Source organism: Vipera ursinii (assembly GCF_947247035.1).
Source record: "Vipera ursinii genome assembly, chromosome: Z".
Lineage (NCBI taxonomy): Eukaryota > Metazoa > Chordata > Lepidosauria > Squamata > Viperidae > Vipera > Vipera ursinii.
In genome coordinates, this window is record NC_139517.1 from 102,727,744 (window position 1) to 102,741,994 (window position 14,251).

Below are 14,251 nucleotides of genomic sequence, written 5' to 3' on the forward strand. Positions count from 1 at the left end.
TAATTGACAAAGTCTTTTACCTTTTTATACTCAAGCCATAAATTTATTTCAAATCAATTCCGATGAAAAAAAGTAAATTAAGAATAACTACTCCACTGTTCACCATATAGCCCACATTACCACATTATGATTTATTTGCCCAGTCATTTTGAACTATTTGCTGGATTGCTCATTCTGATGCCTCTGTACTTTTGGCTAGATTTATATCCAACCTTTCAAATGCTCAAGACGGCATTTGTAGTCCTCCCATTTTTCTTCACACCACTGCCCTCTGAAGTGGGTTAAGCTGAGAGAGAACTTGCCCCAAATCATCATGGACTTCCATGCCTGAAGGAGCTCTTAAAGCTGATTTCTCTGGCCCAATCCAATCCCTTCACTGCTACATATTTGTTTCTTTACTCTCCTGTACTATACAATGCCTTATTTGGGACTTATGTCTATTGACTCATGATTATGTCCAATGTAAGCAGTTTATCCCAATACTTTTAATGCTTCTAGCATGAAGTGCGGACTGATGATCATATTTTTATAAAGAGTGAATGGCTTACTTTGCCTTTTGAGCCTTTCACAATCTAATTGTTTGGCCCCCTCCCCCCCAAGAGCAAAACTTTATCTAAAAAAGCATATCCTTCTCTTGCTGGCACCTCGGAAAGGTGGACCTCCAGCGCCTTCTCCTCGCTTACCTGCCAGGTTAGGCCCCGTGACTCCTCACTTAGAGGCCTGGAGAAGGGAGGCGCCCGACTTGAGCGCCGACCCTTCAGTGCGGAACTCACTTTGCGGGGGAACCGAGCGCGCAGGCACCAGGCGGAGGTTGGCGCAGGCGGCTCCAGGCAGAAGTTCCCCTCCCACTCGCTCGCACATGCTGCCGAGCCGCCACCGCCGCCGCCAGCTGGAAGAGCCGCGCATTCTCGGCGCTGACCTTCCACTTAGTCTGCAGGCTGCCCCCGGCAAGTCACCTTCGCTTGCGGCGGGCAAGGCATGCCCCTGACCTCCTTGGCGGCCCTTTCCGCCTGGACGCTTAGCGGGGAGGCTGACCATGAACCCTCAATGCGCCCGCTGTGGCAAAGTCGTCTACCCGACCGAGAAAGTCAACTGCCTGGATAAGGTGCGCGCGCGCCAGGTGGCCAAGCCAGCTGCTGCTTGGGGCGAGGGGCGGCCGGTAAAGGTAGAAGGGGACCAGCGAGCATGCGGTGGGGAGGGATGGGCGAGGAACTGCTTCGCGATGGCTTCATTCCTTTCCGTCTGTCTCCGGCATCGTCTCAGATTTTACGTGTGCAGAAGTAGAAGGACTCCAAACTGGGACATTTTAGAGGCCCTCGTTTCCTTTTGCGGGGGAGCATTCGGGATTCTTTGCGGTGGGCGAGATTGAACTCAAAGGGAATGTTATTTGCTATTATGTGCGGAGGCTAGGAAGAGCCTTTCCTACCGGACACCTGTCACCTGTCTTGGATGGCAGCTCCCGCCTCTGCCATTTCATCTCTTCCCCTCCCATCCCCCTCCCCCCTCTCCCGATTTTAGCCGTGCAATTTACGCGCGGGCAAAAGTATTGGTTTCGAGCTCCACAAGAAAACCGGAGAGTAGGGAAGGAAGAGATGGTTCAGTCTCGTGGTTGCACGGCGGTTCCGGGAAGGGCAGATGGAAAGAGAGAAAAGCCTGCGCGCCTTGCGGTCCAGGCATCTCGAGAGGAGCTCCGTGCTGAATAGCACCGCGCGGGCTTGTTTTTCCCCTCTGCTTTTGGGAACTGGGCTGCGGCGGGAGCGGGGATGAGTGGAAGCGCTGAAGGAGGCAAAGCAAGCCGACGAGCAAGTCGCCTGAGCAGCCCCTGCGCCTCCCCCCTCCCCCCCCCAGTATCGCAGTGGCGCTGGTTTCAGTAATGAACTTGTCACCCGGCAGCTGACGCATTGCTCGCCCTGCCTGCGGGAGGAGGCGAAGGACTGTAGCGAGCTTGATCTTCCCTGTCAGGTTCCAAAGGGTCTCCTTCAGGCCCCTCACCCCCCCCCAACCTGCTTGTCTGGATAGGCTTCAGAAGGAACGAAGAGACTAGGCCTCCTCCCTTTCTTCCATGTGAACGCGAGGGACTGCTCCCTTTCGACCTCCCCAAATCCTAAAGGTGAGTCCCTCATCTGGGACTCGAACTGCCTTCTCGCCTCCAGCGCTGCAATGCAGAAGGGGGCTTCTTCGGCGGCAGCTGTTACGTAACGCCACTCCCCCCCCCCCCGCCGGCTTCTGTGGGCAAAGCTTCGCGAGGGGACAAGGAGTACCTTGCCGTCCGAGCCTCCCCTTCTCGGGGAAATGATTTCTGTCTAGCCCGCTGGGGATCACAAAAGTGCGATTGTATGAAAGAAACCGCAAATAGTGAGGCTATGACAAAAATGCCTCTGTGCCCCCCCCCAAAAAAAGGAATAAACAAATTTTTGGTCGACATTAGGTGGTTTTGGGTGGTGTTGATGTTTTCTGTTTGGGGATCTGCCTTGACAAATTATGTATTTTAATCTCATGTCCTTCTGTTACTCAAATAACAAGAACCATTATCACAAGCTATTTCAATAGCAGCATGAATGAAAATGCTCCTGGAGAATGAGTGGCATTTGTAAATTGTAAATCAGCAGTTTTTGATTTAAGCAATGAAGTAAATTCTCTATAGCCAAGAATACTTTTAGGACCCTGTCCAAGCAGAATGAGCAGGTGACCCATTAAATGAAATAGGATGTTTGCCACATTTCGGTATCATATACATTTAAAGGCTGTACTTTGTAAGTCCATTAAATTTAGAGACCAAAATAACTCATTTGTAGTCCTGAAAGCTAACAGATCTTAAAAGGACCATCTCCACTCATTGCATAAATACTGTATGTTGGCAATGATATCACTTGTAACCATACATATTTTTTTTCAGTACTGGCACAAGGGATGTTTTCATTGTGAGGTCTGCAAAATGGCTCTAAATATGAACAACTATAAAGGATATGAAAAAAAGCCTTACTGCAATGCGTAAGTGTTAAAATGTTAACTTAAAAAAAATGTATTCATTTGTATTCATAAATGTATTCATTCATACATTAGCTCAGGTGGCAAAACCTAGGTATTTGGATGATCTTGGAAAAAAGAGAAGTAAGGTAAAGCCTGATTACTTCTTGGATGAGATGTAATCAGAAATCTCAGGACTATAGACTAGATGGGAAAGTAAAAAAAAATATTCCAGAAAATGGGCATGGCAAACCACTTCCATATTGTTGCCAAGATCTCTGCATGTATTAATGAAGTCATTAGCAGGCAAACTTGATTTGATGAAGATTTTACCTTACATGTACTGACAGGATGGATGTTGGCTTCGACAGATATATTACCAAAAGGCAACTTCTCAAATTAGTACGTTCAATCTCTGTGAAGTTCTTTAGTGTGAAGTCTTTATAGTGTACAGAAAAGCCTATTTTTCATTTAAGCAGAAAAACTATCTTTTAGAATGATGACCTCCAAACTCAGAAGGATTGACTGTAGTTTGTACAAAAATTTATAGGAGATCATTCTCAAGAGTTTTTATGGCCCTATTAGAATGAAATTGTATAAAATTTCTTAATCAGTGAAGAGTACCAATATAATTTCTACACATGGTTTTGGAGCCAACACCATGAAAGGATTAGTAGATACGTTTTATGAAATTTGCAGATGATACAACAGTAGTGGGCCTTATTCATGATGACAAGGTGGAAGCTTACCCCAAGGAGTTTGAGGGTTTGGTGAACTGGTATAAGGAAAACAGCCTAGTTTTAAATACTGGAAAAACCAAAGATGATAGTTGATTTCAGAAAAGGCAGGCACAGCCACACTTCTCTGTGCATTAATGATTCACGTCTGGAGATGGTTACCAGCATCAAATTTCTGGGTGTGCAGCTAACGAGTAGGCCGGCGTGGTCGCTCAACAGTGAGAAACTGGTGAAGCGGGCACAGCAGCCCCTGCATTTTCTGCATCGCATGAGAAAAGCTCATCTTCCTTCCCCTGTCCTGACCACTTTCTACAGGGGGACGATCGAGAGCATCCTGTCATACAGCATCACAGTCTGGTTTGGAAGCATCACTGCTTCAGACAGGAAGGCAGTGCAGAGAGTGGTGAGGATGGCCGAAAAGATCATTGGCAGTTCCCTCCCCTCCATCCAGGACATAGCACAGAAGTGTTGCTTGAGCATGGTCCATAAAAATATCTGGGACATTACACATCCTCTTTACGACCTGTTTTCCTTGTTACCTTCTGGGAGGAGGCTTCGTGATATCTGCAGCAGAACATCCAGATTCAGCCATAGTTTCATTCCATACAGCATTAACCATGTGAACTCTCAAACTTTCTCCTTCCGTTATATATTCAAGATGGACAGTATTTAATATTTATTTGTTATGAATATGTAGGGGTGTGGGTCTATACCAGGGGTCGGCAACCTGAAACAGTGAAAGAGCCACTTGGAACCGGTTCCCTCACAAAAGGAAAAAATGGGAGCTGCAAAAAATGGGTGTGCATGCGCATGCGCAAAACAAGAGGCTTGACAGAAGAGTGGAGCCTAAGGCGAGACATGCACCTGCCCTGCCCCCTCCGGTCTAATTCACTCGCCTTTGCTTGGAAAAGCTTCTCTCTCGCTCTCTCATTCACTCACATTTTGCTCTAAAAAGCATCTTTCATACTCTTATTCACTCACACTTTGCTCAAAAATGCTTCTCTCTCACTCTCATTCACTCACCAACTTGAAAGGCCAGCCACGGCGCCTCCATTGACTTCCATGGGGACACTTGGCAATGAAGGGGCTGATTGAAATCGCTCCTGGTAGTGCTGCTACTGCTAACTTTTCCTCTTGCTGCTTGGTTCCAATGAAACCAGAGAATCCCCGGATGCCACTGCTGGGGGTGGAAGAGGCTGCCCGGGTTTGGCCGTAGCGGAAGCCAACAACAGTAGTGGTGGAGGTGGCGGCGAGAGAGACGCTGGAGGTCTGCTGCATATCCGTCAGCCTCCACCTCCCCCACAGAAACAAATCCCTGTGCTGGCCCTCATGGCAGCAGCGAGCCACAAGGACCGGGCAATCGCTCCGCTGGCGGCTTCTGCTGTTGGGGTGGCCTAGTGCGCTTGCCAAAATGCTGGAGTGTCTTTGGCGGCTGTGGCGGCAGGAGCAGCACTGCCTGCCTGCTGGGTGGAAAAAACAGGGCGGTGGCAGCAGCATTTGCTGTTGCGGCAGCTTAGTGCCCTTGCAGAGACACTGGAGGTGCTCCAGGCCCGGCGTGGGAGCCGCCACGCTCCCCGTCTTTGGCGGCTGTGGTGGCAGGAGTAGCACTGCCTGCCTGCTGGGCGGAAGAAATAGGAAGGCAGTGGCGGCGGCTGTTGGGGCAGCCTAGTGCCCGGCATGCAGTACTTGGCAAGCAGGCATGGGCGATGCACCAGCAGCTCCTGCCCCTCCAAGTACCAGGCAGTACTGCCCAGACACACCGCTGCTCCTGCCGCCACAGCCGCCAAAGACAGGGAGCACAGGCCCTGGAGCATCTCCAGTGTCTTGGCAAGGGCACTAAGCTGCCCCAACAGCAGCCACTGCTGCCTTTCTGTTTCTTCTGCCCAGCAGGCAGGCGGTGCTGCTCCTGCTGCCACAGCTGCCAAAGACAGGGAGTGTGGCAGCTCCCACACCGGGCCTGGAGCACCTCCAGTGTCTCAGCAAGGGCACTAAGCTGTATCAACAGCAGCTGCTGCTGCTGCCGCCGCCTTTCTGTTTCTTCCGCAGGCAGGGGGTGCTGCTCCTGCCGCCACAGCTGCCAAAGACGCTCCAGCGTCTCGGCGAGCGCACTAGACCACCCCAACAGCAGCCGCCACCAGTGGAGTGATTGCCCGGTCCTTGTGGCTCGCTGCTGCCATGGGGGCTGGCATGGGAATTTGTTTCTGCGGGGGAGGCAGAGGCTGATGGAGATGCGGCAGACCTCCAGTGTCTCTCTCGCTGTCGCTTCCACCGCTACTGTCATTGGCTTCCGCTACAGCTGAACCCGGGCAGCCTCCTGCACCCCCAGCAGTGGCATCCAAGGATTCTCCAGTTTCATCTGAACCAAGCAGCAAGAGGAAAAGTTAGCAGTAGAAGCACTAGCGGGAGTGGTTTTAATCGGCCCCTTCATTGCCAAGCGTCCCCATGGAAGTCAGTGGATGCACCGCGGCTGGCCTTTCGAATTGGTGAGTGAATGAGAGCAAGAGAGAAGCATTTTCGAGCAAAGTGTGAGTGAATGAGAGTCTGAAAGAGGCTTTTTAGAGCAAAATGTGAGAAAATGAGAGCAAGAGAAGCTTTTGCGAGGAACATGTGAGTGAATGAGAGAGCGAGATAAAAGCTTTCCTTTTATCCTTCTTCCGACACCACCTTCTCCCTGGCCATTTCCGCCCCTAGTCACCAACCTTCACAGCTTCCTGCCGCTAGCAAGAACCATCTTTTTGAGTTTTTTACTCTTCTTTTTCCAGGCTAAGGGAGTGCCAGCCCTGCTGATGTAGGAAAAGCGAAGCAGGGGCCCTGCTGGCTCTCCAGAATAGAGGGGCCGCTTCCTAATAAATGCGGCTCATCAGTCTTAGTTTCTTCTGCAAGGAATGGTTGGGGGAGGGGAATCTTTCCTTCCCCAAAAGGTTGGAGGAATGTGAAAGGGGTGGCTTTTGGTTTCTTTCCTTCTAACAGACACAGTGATGCCCAATGGATATTAGGGAGGGTACAGATCAGGAAAGGGGATTGCGTCTTTCCTCATCCAGCAAAACTGGTAAGAGAAAGCTTGTGGGATGACCAACGAAGCTGCTAAATCACCTCTTTCTAGCGGACCCTACTCACTGGGAAGAAACCTTGGCAATGAACGGATTTGGAGGCATGCACGTGTGCACACACACACACACACACACACACACACACACACACAAAACACAAACTCCCCCTCCCCGGCACACCCCATCTGACTCACCCACTCACCTTTCCAGCAGTCCTCCTGTCTCTTCCTCTGCAGTCCGAGGAAGAAAAGAGGTTTGTGGGCAGTCCCACAAACAGCTTGTGGGAAGTCCCACAAACCAAAGAACTTCAACCAATCAATTCAAGCTTCGCAAGTTTTGTTTTTTTTCCATGAGAAGTTTGAATTGATTGGTTGAACTTTTTTAGTCCCACTTTTTTTTGGACTGCACATGGCAGAGGACCGGGAGCCGCAGGAGATGGCTGGAAGAGCCGCATGCGGCTCCAGAGCCGCGGGTTGCCGACCTGTGGTCTATAAATATGTGTATAGAGTATGGTTAGGTGTGTGTCATTTTATGTGTTCCACTTTGAGAGTGGGCAACTAAATTTCATTTTTGATGTGTGCTGTTGTGCCCACAGTTAAAAAAATGACAATAACGGTTATCTTATTTTTATCAAAATTGACTATATACCAAATATATATATATCATATATATAAATATAGAGATTAAAACAAAATTTTGAAAAATTATTTGCTTTCTATATTGCTATGTTATTAGTAAGTCCAGGATGATCTTGTGTAAAGGTAGTTTTTTTTGGGAAAACTAATTTTCCTTTCAGGTAGGTAAAAAAGGTAAAGGAGTCCTTGTAGAGTTTTATTCTGCTAGTCATTGCTGACTATGGGGAGGGGGAGTGCTAATCTTCATTTCAAGGCCATTGAGCCAGTGCTGTACGAAGACATTTCCACGATCATGTGGCCAGTATGATATGACAGAGTGCTGTTACCTTCCCAACAAAGTGGCATCTATTTATCTACTCACATTTGCATGCTTTTGAATTGCTAGGTTGGCGGGAGTTAGGGCAAGGACGGGAACTCACCCCATTGTGTGGTGCTTGGGTCCTGAACCTGGGCTGCCAACTTTCCAGCCAACAAGCCTAGTAACTGCTGAGCTACACACATCTTTATTAAATTTTTGTCATGTTCCTGTAATCATTTGGGGCTTGATAATTTGTGTGTGCAATAGTGATTATAATTCTACACAAAAAATATTGTTTCATAATATTTTCTTTTTCACAGAGGGTATTGGCTTCTATTTTCAATGTGATATTTCTTATTATGAAAATGGTTTGGATTAAGATCAATAAAAAGGGCTCGCAACTTGGGTGTCCTCCTTGACTCACAGCTCAGTTTGGAAGACCATGTAGGAGCTGTGGCCAGGGGGGCTTTTGCCCAGGTTTGCCTGGTGCGCCAGTTTCGGCCCTATCTGGACCGGGATACCCTGCGTACAGTCACTCATGCGGTCGTGACCTCTCGGATAGACTACTGCAATGCTCTCTACATGGGGCTGCCCTTGAGGACCACTCGGAGGCTTTAACTGGTGCAGAATGCGGCTGCGCGAGTTGTGATGGGGGTTTCCCGATACTCCCATGTAACACCTCTCCTCCACAAGCTACATTGGCTTCGAGTTGCCCTCCGGGTGAGATTCAAGGTGCTGGTGATGACCTATACAGCCCTAAATGGCATGGATCTGGACTACCTACGGGAGCACCTGCTGCCGGCGTCAACTTTCCTTCGTCCTGTGCGCTCCCACAGAGAAGGCCTCCTCAGGGTGCCGTCGGTCAGGGATTGCCGGCTGGCGGCCCCCAGGGGGAGAGCATTCTCTGTGGGCATGCCAGCCCTTTGGAATCAACTGCCTGTTGAGCTCCGGATGGCTCCTGACCTTTGCTTTTTCCGCTGTGACCTGAAGACTTGGTTGTTTGAACAGGCCGGCCTGGACTAAGGGTTTGGGTTTATTTTAACTATTTATTGTTAGGGCTAATTAATTTAATTTTCTTTTTAACTTTTGTATGTTGCATTTTATTGCCCTGTACACCGCCCTGAGTCCTTTGGGAGAAGAGTGGTATAGAAATTTAAATAAATAAATAAATAAATAAATAAATAAATAAATAAATAAATAAATCCCAGTGAGCTCTACGTGCAATGAAAATTTGGTTTGTATGAGTGAAAACAGTGAATAGCTCTTTGGCTAGGATAATACCTTACATGAAGAAACAGGGACTTTTCTTGTAGGTAAATATTAATATGTGTTTCCCAGTGCCACTTTATGGAATTAACAACTTCAGGAAATATGCTGTTCCATTGCTTAACAGCTCTCACAATCAGAAAATTTGTCCTTAGTTCACATTTGGACTTCTCATTGTAAAGTTTGCACCCTGTTCTTATGGAACTTTCAGATGCTAAGAATATGAATCTACTCCCTCTTCCCTGTGATACCATTCTGACATTCCTCCCTCTTCTTTAAGCAGTTTTTGAAGGAAACATCTATATGTACAAAAACACAATTATTTTAACTTCTTGAATGTATGAATTAGGTCTACCTTAATCCAAAGGGCTAATATGCTGAGGAACTGGAAATATCTGCCTAGAACAGACATGTCTTGCGACCTCACGTGACGTCGCGCGACGTATCGGAGCTTTTTCACCATTGCCGGCAATGAGGTGGGCGTGGTTTCTTCATGACGTATCCGGCCCATGGGCTGGCAGTTTGACATCCCTGGGCTAGAAGATGATAAGGAGCTTGGAGACTAATTATGAAGAGTAGTTAAAGTTAAAGAAGAAGTTAGCTTAAAAAAGAAGAGAGAGAAATGTCAGAATGGTATCACAGGGAAGAGGGAGTAGATTCATATACTTAGCATCTGAAAGTTCCATAAGAACAGGGGTGCAAACTTTACAGTGACAAGTCCAAATGTGAACTAAGGACAGATTTTCTGATTGTGAGAGCTGTTAAACAATGGAACAGCTTATTTCCTGAAGTTGTGGTTGCTCATCATTGTGGGATTTTAAAAAAAACCCGAAAAAAAACTGGACACCCGTTTATCCAGAATGGTATAAGAATTCCTGCTCTAGGGTTTGACTTGAAGACATCTAAGGTACTTTAAATCCTATGATTCTATATGACTGTGAATTGCAATAATTTTTAGGCACTGTATATACAATAAAATGTCCAATCATTAAGATAACTTAAACTCCAAAAAATTAATCATAATTGGATTCAATGCAATATATCTGTATTCAATGCAAAATATCTATTCTATGCAATCAAATTAGGAGCAATTCTAATATATTGCCCACATAGATTAAAAATAAGCACTCTCCAGGAATAAATTGTGGATTTTTCCAGTGAATGTTTTATTTCTTTCCGTATAACATAAATGCTTTCAGATCAATAATAGACTCCTTAATTGGATGCTGGTTATTTTTTAAATCCACTTTTGAATACTAGTAATGGAACACTTTCATTTAAATCTATTCCTTGTGGTTCCCCAAAGCTCCTTTTGGAACACATGGAATATTAAAATGTTTGACTTGGGATGTGTGCCCAATATGTCTAATTTAGTATGCATAGTGTTTATTTCCCTTTCAGAAAATGGAATTCTCTTTTGATTCCTGAGAAGGGCAAGTTGCCTTTTTGCTGCTTATAATTTATTTACCTGCTTTTGTTTTTCATCTAGTTGGTCAAACAAAAGTAGGTTGCTTTCCATAGTTTTATTTTTTTTTAAAAAAATTCCTTTTAATGTTAGCAGGATACTAGAACTCCTATTGAGGCAAAAGGCAGCTGAGTTATTAGGAATGAATGTTGAATAGCAGAATAACAGGAGAAACCTTGCTCAAGCAGGAAACCATGCACCATTTCAAACAAATGGTTGCCAATCTCTTCTTAAAAACCTTCAGTGTTAGAGGACCCACAACTGGCCTGCTCTTTGGTAAAATAATATTAATAAAAAATCTGCAAGAAATTTCATTTTCCTGCAAGCAAATGACCATAAAATAAAGAAAGCAAAGAATGAAAAGAACTAAATTGCTCTGGGACTTTAGAATTCAAACAAACAGGCACCTGCCACATAATACCACAGACTTAACATAGAATCAAAATCACATGAAGTATTAGTACTGCTTTATAAATCCTTAGTAAGACCACATCTGGAATACTGCATCCACTTTTGGTCATCACATTACAAAAAAGACGTTTGAGACTTTGGAAAAAGTGTAAAGAAGAGCAGCTAAGATGATTAAGGGCCTGAAGACAAAAACATATGAAGAACGGTTGCAGGAATTGGGTGTGGCCAGTCTAGAGAAAAGAAGGACTGGGGATGACATGATAGGAGTATTCTAGTATTTGAGGGGCTGCCACAAAGAGGAGGGGATCAACTTATTTTCCAAAGCACCAGAAGGCAAGACAAGAAACAATGGATGGTAACTAATCAAGGAGAGAAGCAATCTGGAATTAAAGAGAAACTTCCTAACAGTGAGGACAATTAACCAGTGGAACAGCTTGCCTTCAGAAGTTGTAGGTGCTTCATCACTGGGGGTTTTTAAGAAAAGACTGGACAACCACCTATCTGAAATGATATAGGGTTTCCTGCTTGAGCAGGGGGTTGGACTAGAAGACCTCCAAGGTCCCTTCCAGCTTTGATTAAACATTAAAGACATCTGGCTGTGTGACAAATCAATCTGGCTGTGATTGACAAAATCATCATCAGTTGTAAAAGATAACTACTTGGAACAGCTTACATTCTGCGACAATACCATCAAATATCAACATCTGTCTTGGAACAACATCAACATCTCAGATCCTTGGGAAGGACTCAGTAGGTCAGACATGTCAAACTTGCGACGTCATGTGATGTCGCGAGATGTATCAGGACTGTTTTGCTATTGCCGGCAATGGGGTGGGCGCGGCTTCCGTATGATGAAACCGGCCCGTGGGCTGGCAGTTTGACACCCCTGTAATAGGTGGATAAAAATGCCAAATCCAGTCTGAACATTTGGCTGACTGTATGATGAATTATAATAACAACAGACGCATCTTTAGGCATTGAAATATTAACTACTATTTGAGAAAGTTTTACAATTCTTTACCAAAGCAAAGGCTAAGTGATTAATTTTTACGTAGCAACTTGAATTTCTTACTCTTAATTGGACTTGATTTTAATATTCTTTATACTTTAAAATTTTAAGACTTTAATTATTTCAGAGAGCAAAAGATCCCTTTGCTTGAGGAGTGATTTTAATACATATGTTACTTACATATTTAATACTGAATGCTTTACTTATTCATATGGCTGATATGAGTCTCTTAGAAAATTGCTGTTTCAAATACAAGCATTTTCAGAAATGTGTCTATAGAATCTGAATTACCCAGGGGATGTTTGCTGTCCTGTTCCTGTGAGTAAATGAGACTGTAGAACTTGTATTGTTATTCACTGGTTGCTTTATTAAGGGTATCCTTAAGGCTCTTCTCCTGGTGAGTGTGTGTATGCACATTGATATTACCTATGTTAGAAAAAGGTGAATGGTATTTCTGAATGCTTAAATATCACCACCTTGAATAGCATGATCATCAAATAGGAAACTAAAATTCAGTCAATACCTCTTTTGAACACAATCCTCATTAAAAACTAGTCCTTATCCTGCACTGAGGTGTGATTCAGGAAGAGGAACAATATGGAAAAGAATGTTTTCACCATTTCATTTCATTTCATCCCATGGAGTACAGCTTTTGTGAACTTCAACTTCTGCTAACTTTGTCAGATTTGTAAATACACCTTCATAAGTTTAATTGCATTTTTGGCACTTACTCTAGGCTATTACAAATCAATAATAGAGTTGTATATTAAAATTTGAAATTGATCATAAACATAACAAATTTCTGCAAAGGGTTATGTAGAGAAGTCTCATTTAGTTCAAAAGTAAGTAATTTAATAGTTCATGTACTTAATCTACATGTACTTAATCTAAATTAAATCTTGTAGACATTATAAAGATCTGATTCTAGTACATTACATTAGCTTTTAAACTAATATATTAACCAAAATGTACCAGATAACAAGAGAGAAACAATTTACTGATTAAGATTGAATGAGTGAAACCAGTCCGAAAACATCAGCATGGCATAACCTTTAAAATGAATTATTATGGCAAAGCTGATAACAGTGATATGTTATCCCAGCAATCTATGTTTGCTGCACTTTAGCCAAAACTATTTTCATTTCCCCTTTTGAATTCAATTTATGTTATTTATTCATATCTTTATTATCCTTTATATGATTTTTAATACTTTTAAATCAATTTTAATACCTGGTTCAGATCTGATTTCTAGGTGCAAAACTCCAGTTGTTTTTTTTAAATCTCTCTATGTGCTGGTCACTTGGAATTTTGCAACCGGATATGGTGAGCCTAACTCAAGATTATTCTCCCATTTCTATTAATGTAATAGGATAAAATGCTGCAAAAAGATGTAAAAATACAAACACATTAACATCTAGATATGGTTTTAAATTAAATGGAACTTAAGGTTGGATAGATAAGGTTATAAACAAAGTCCTAAATTAATTTTGAAAACTTTAAAGCAGCAGAAGTAAAATGATTTAATGAAGCATGGGAATAAGGACAGCTTTTTAGACACATTAATTAGGAATGCAGCAAAATAGTATGAAGCGTCACAAAAATCCCAACCTGGTGTGGTATGGGGGAGATTTTTGTTGTGCTTGTTCTGTGAAGTAAAATAAGAAATTTGTTCATTTCAAAAAGCCCCACAAATGTGTTTCTCGGTGCTTAGAAAATTCCTGGGAGTTGAAGTCCACACATTTTAAAGTTGCCAATGCTGAGAAACACTGAGCTAAATAACACTACAACAAAAATACATAATTTCTTCCTATAAGTTATGTGATGAGATGTAATTTGTTTTTTTCTGTATATGTGAGGCCAGGGAAACATACTGGTGCACATGAAGGCTGCACTTACTGTAAAGAGGAGATACAATATAAAGAACATAGGCCCACTAATTTCATACTTGCATACTCTCATTGCCAGGACTGATGATCTTTAATTCTCAGACCCATGCCATTTAGGGCTTTATAGGTAATCACCAGCACCTTGAATCTCACCCTTCAGCTTCCCAGTCCTGTTTACAACTTGGCTGTTCGCTTACATCAGGGGTGTCAAACTGCCATCATCAGGAAACCGTGCCCTCCCATTGCCGGCAGTGGAGAAAAAGCTCCGATACATTGTGTGACGTCACATGACGTTGCGAGTTTGACATGTCTGCCTTACATGATCTCCCATCTAATTGTTAACCAAACCTTTCTTCCATATATACAGCTAGGTACTATCAACTGCTGAGTCATATATAATGTAACAGTATAACAGCACTGTATTGCAATGCAGTGATCTGGTTGTGATAGTGAATGTCACCCCCAGTTTCATTTGATTGCAGGAAGTTCCCCACTTAATGGCTCTCATTGGTACCAGCAATTCTGTT

The 14,251-nt window shown here is 44.0% G+C and overlaps 1 protein-coding gene across 2 annotated transcripts in view; it reads left to right on the plus strand.

The window, feature by feature from the left end:
* Positions 1 to 835: 835 nt before the first annotated feature.
* Positions 836 to 14,251, plus strand: part of LOC310649502 (LIM zinc-binding domain-containing Nebulette) — a 204,748-nt gene continuing 191,332 nt past the window's right edge. For both annotated transcript variants that reach the window (XM_083377987.1, XM_083377988.1), the window contains exons 1-2: positions 836 to 1,105; positions 2,897 to 2,991. In XM_083377987.1, the coding sequence (XP_083234113.1) occupies positions 1,037 to 1,105; positions 2,897 to 2,991 (164 nt within the window). In that variant the 5' untranslated portion in view covers positions 836 to 1,036. The remainder of the gene's footprint in view (positions 1,106 to 2,896; positions 2,992 to 14,251) is intronic.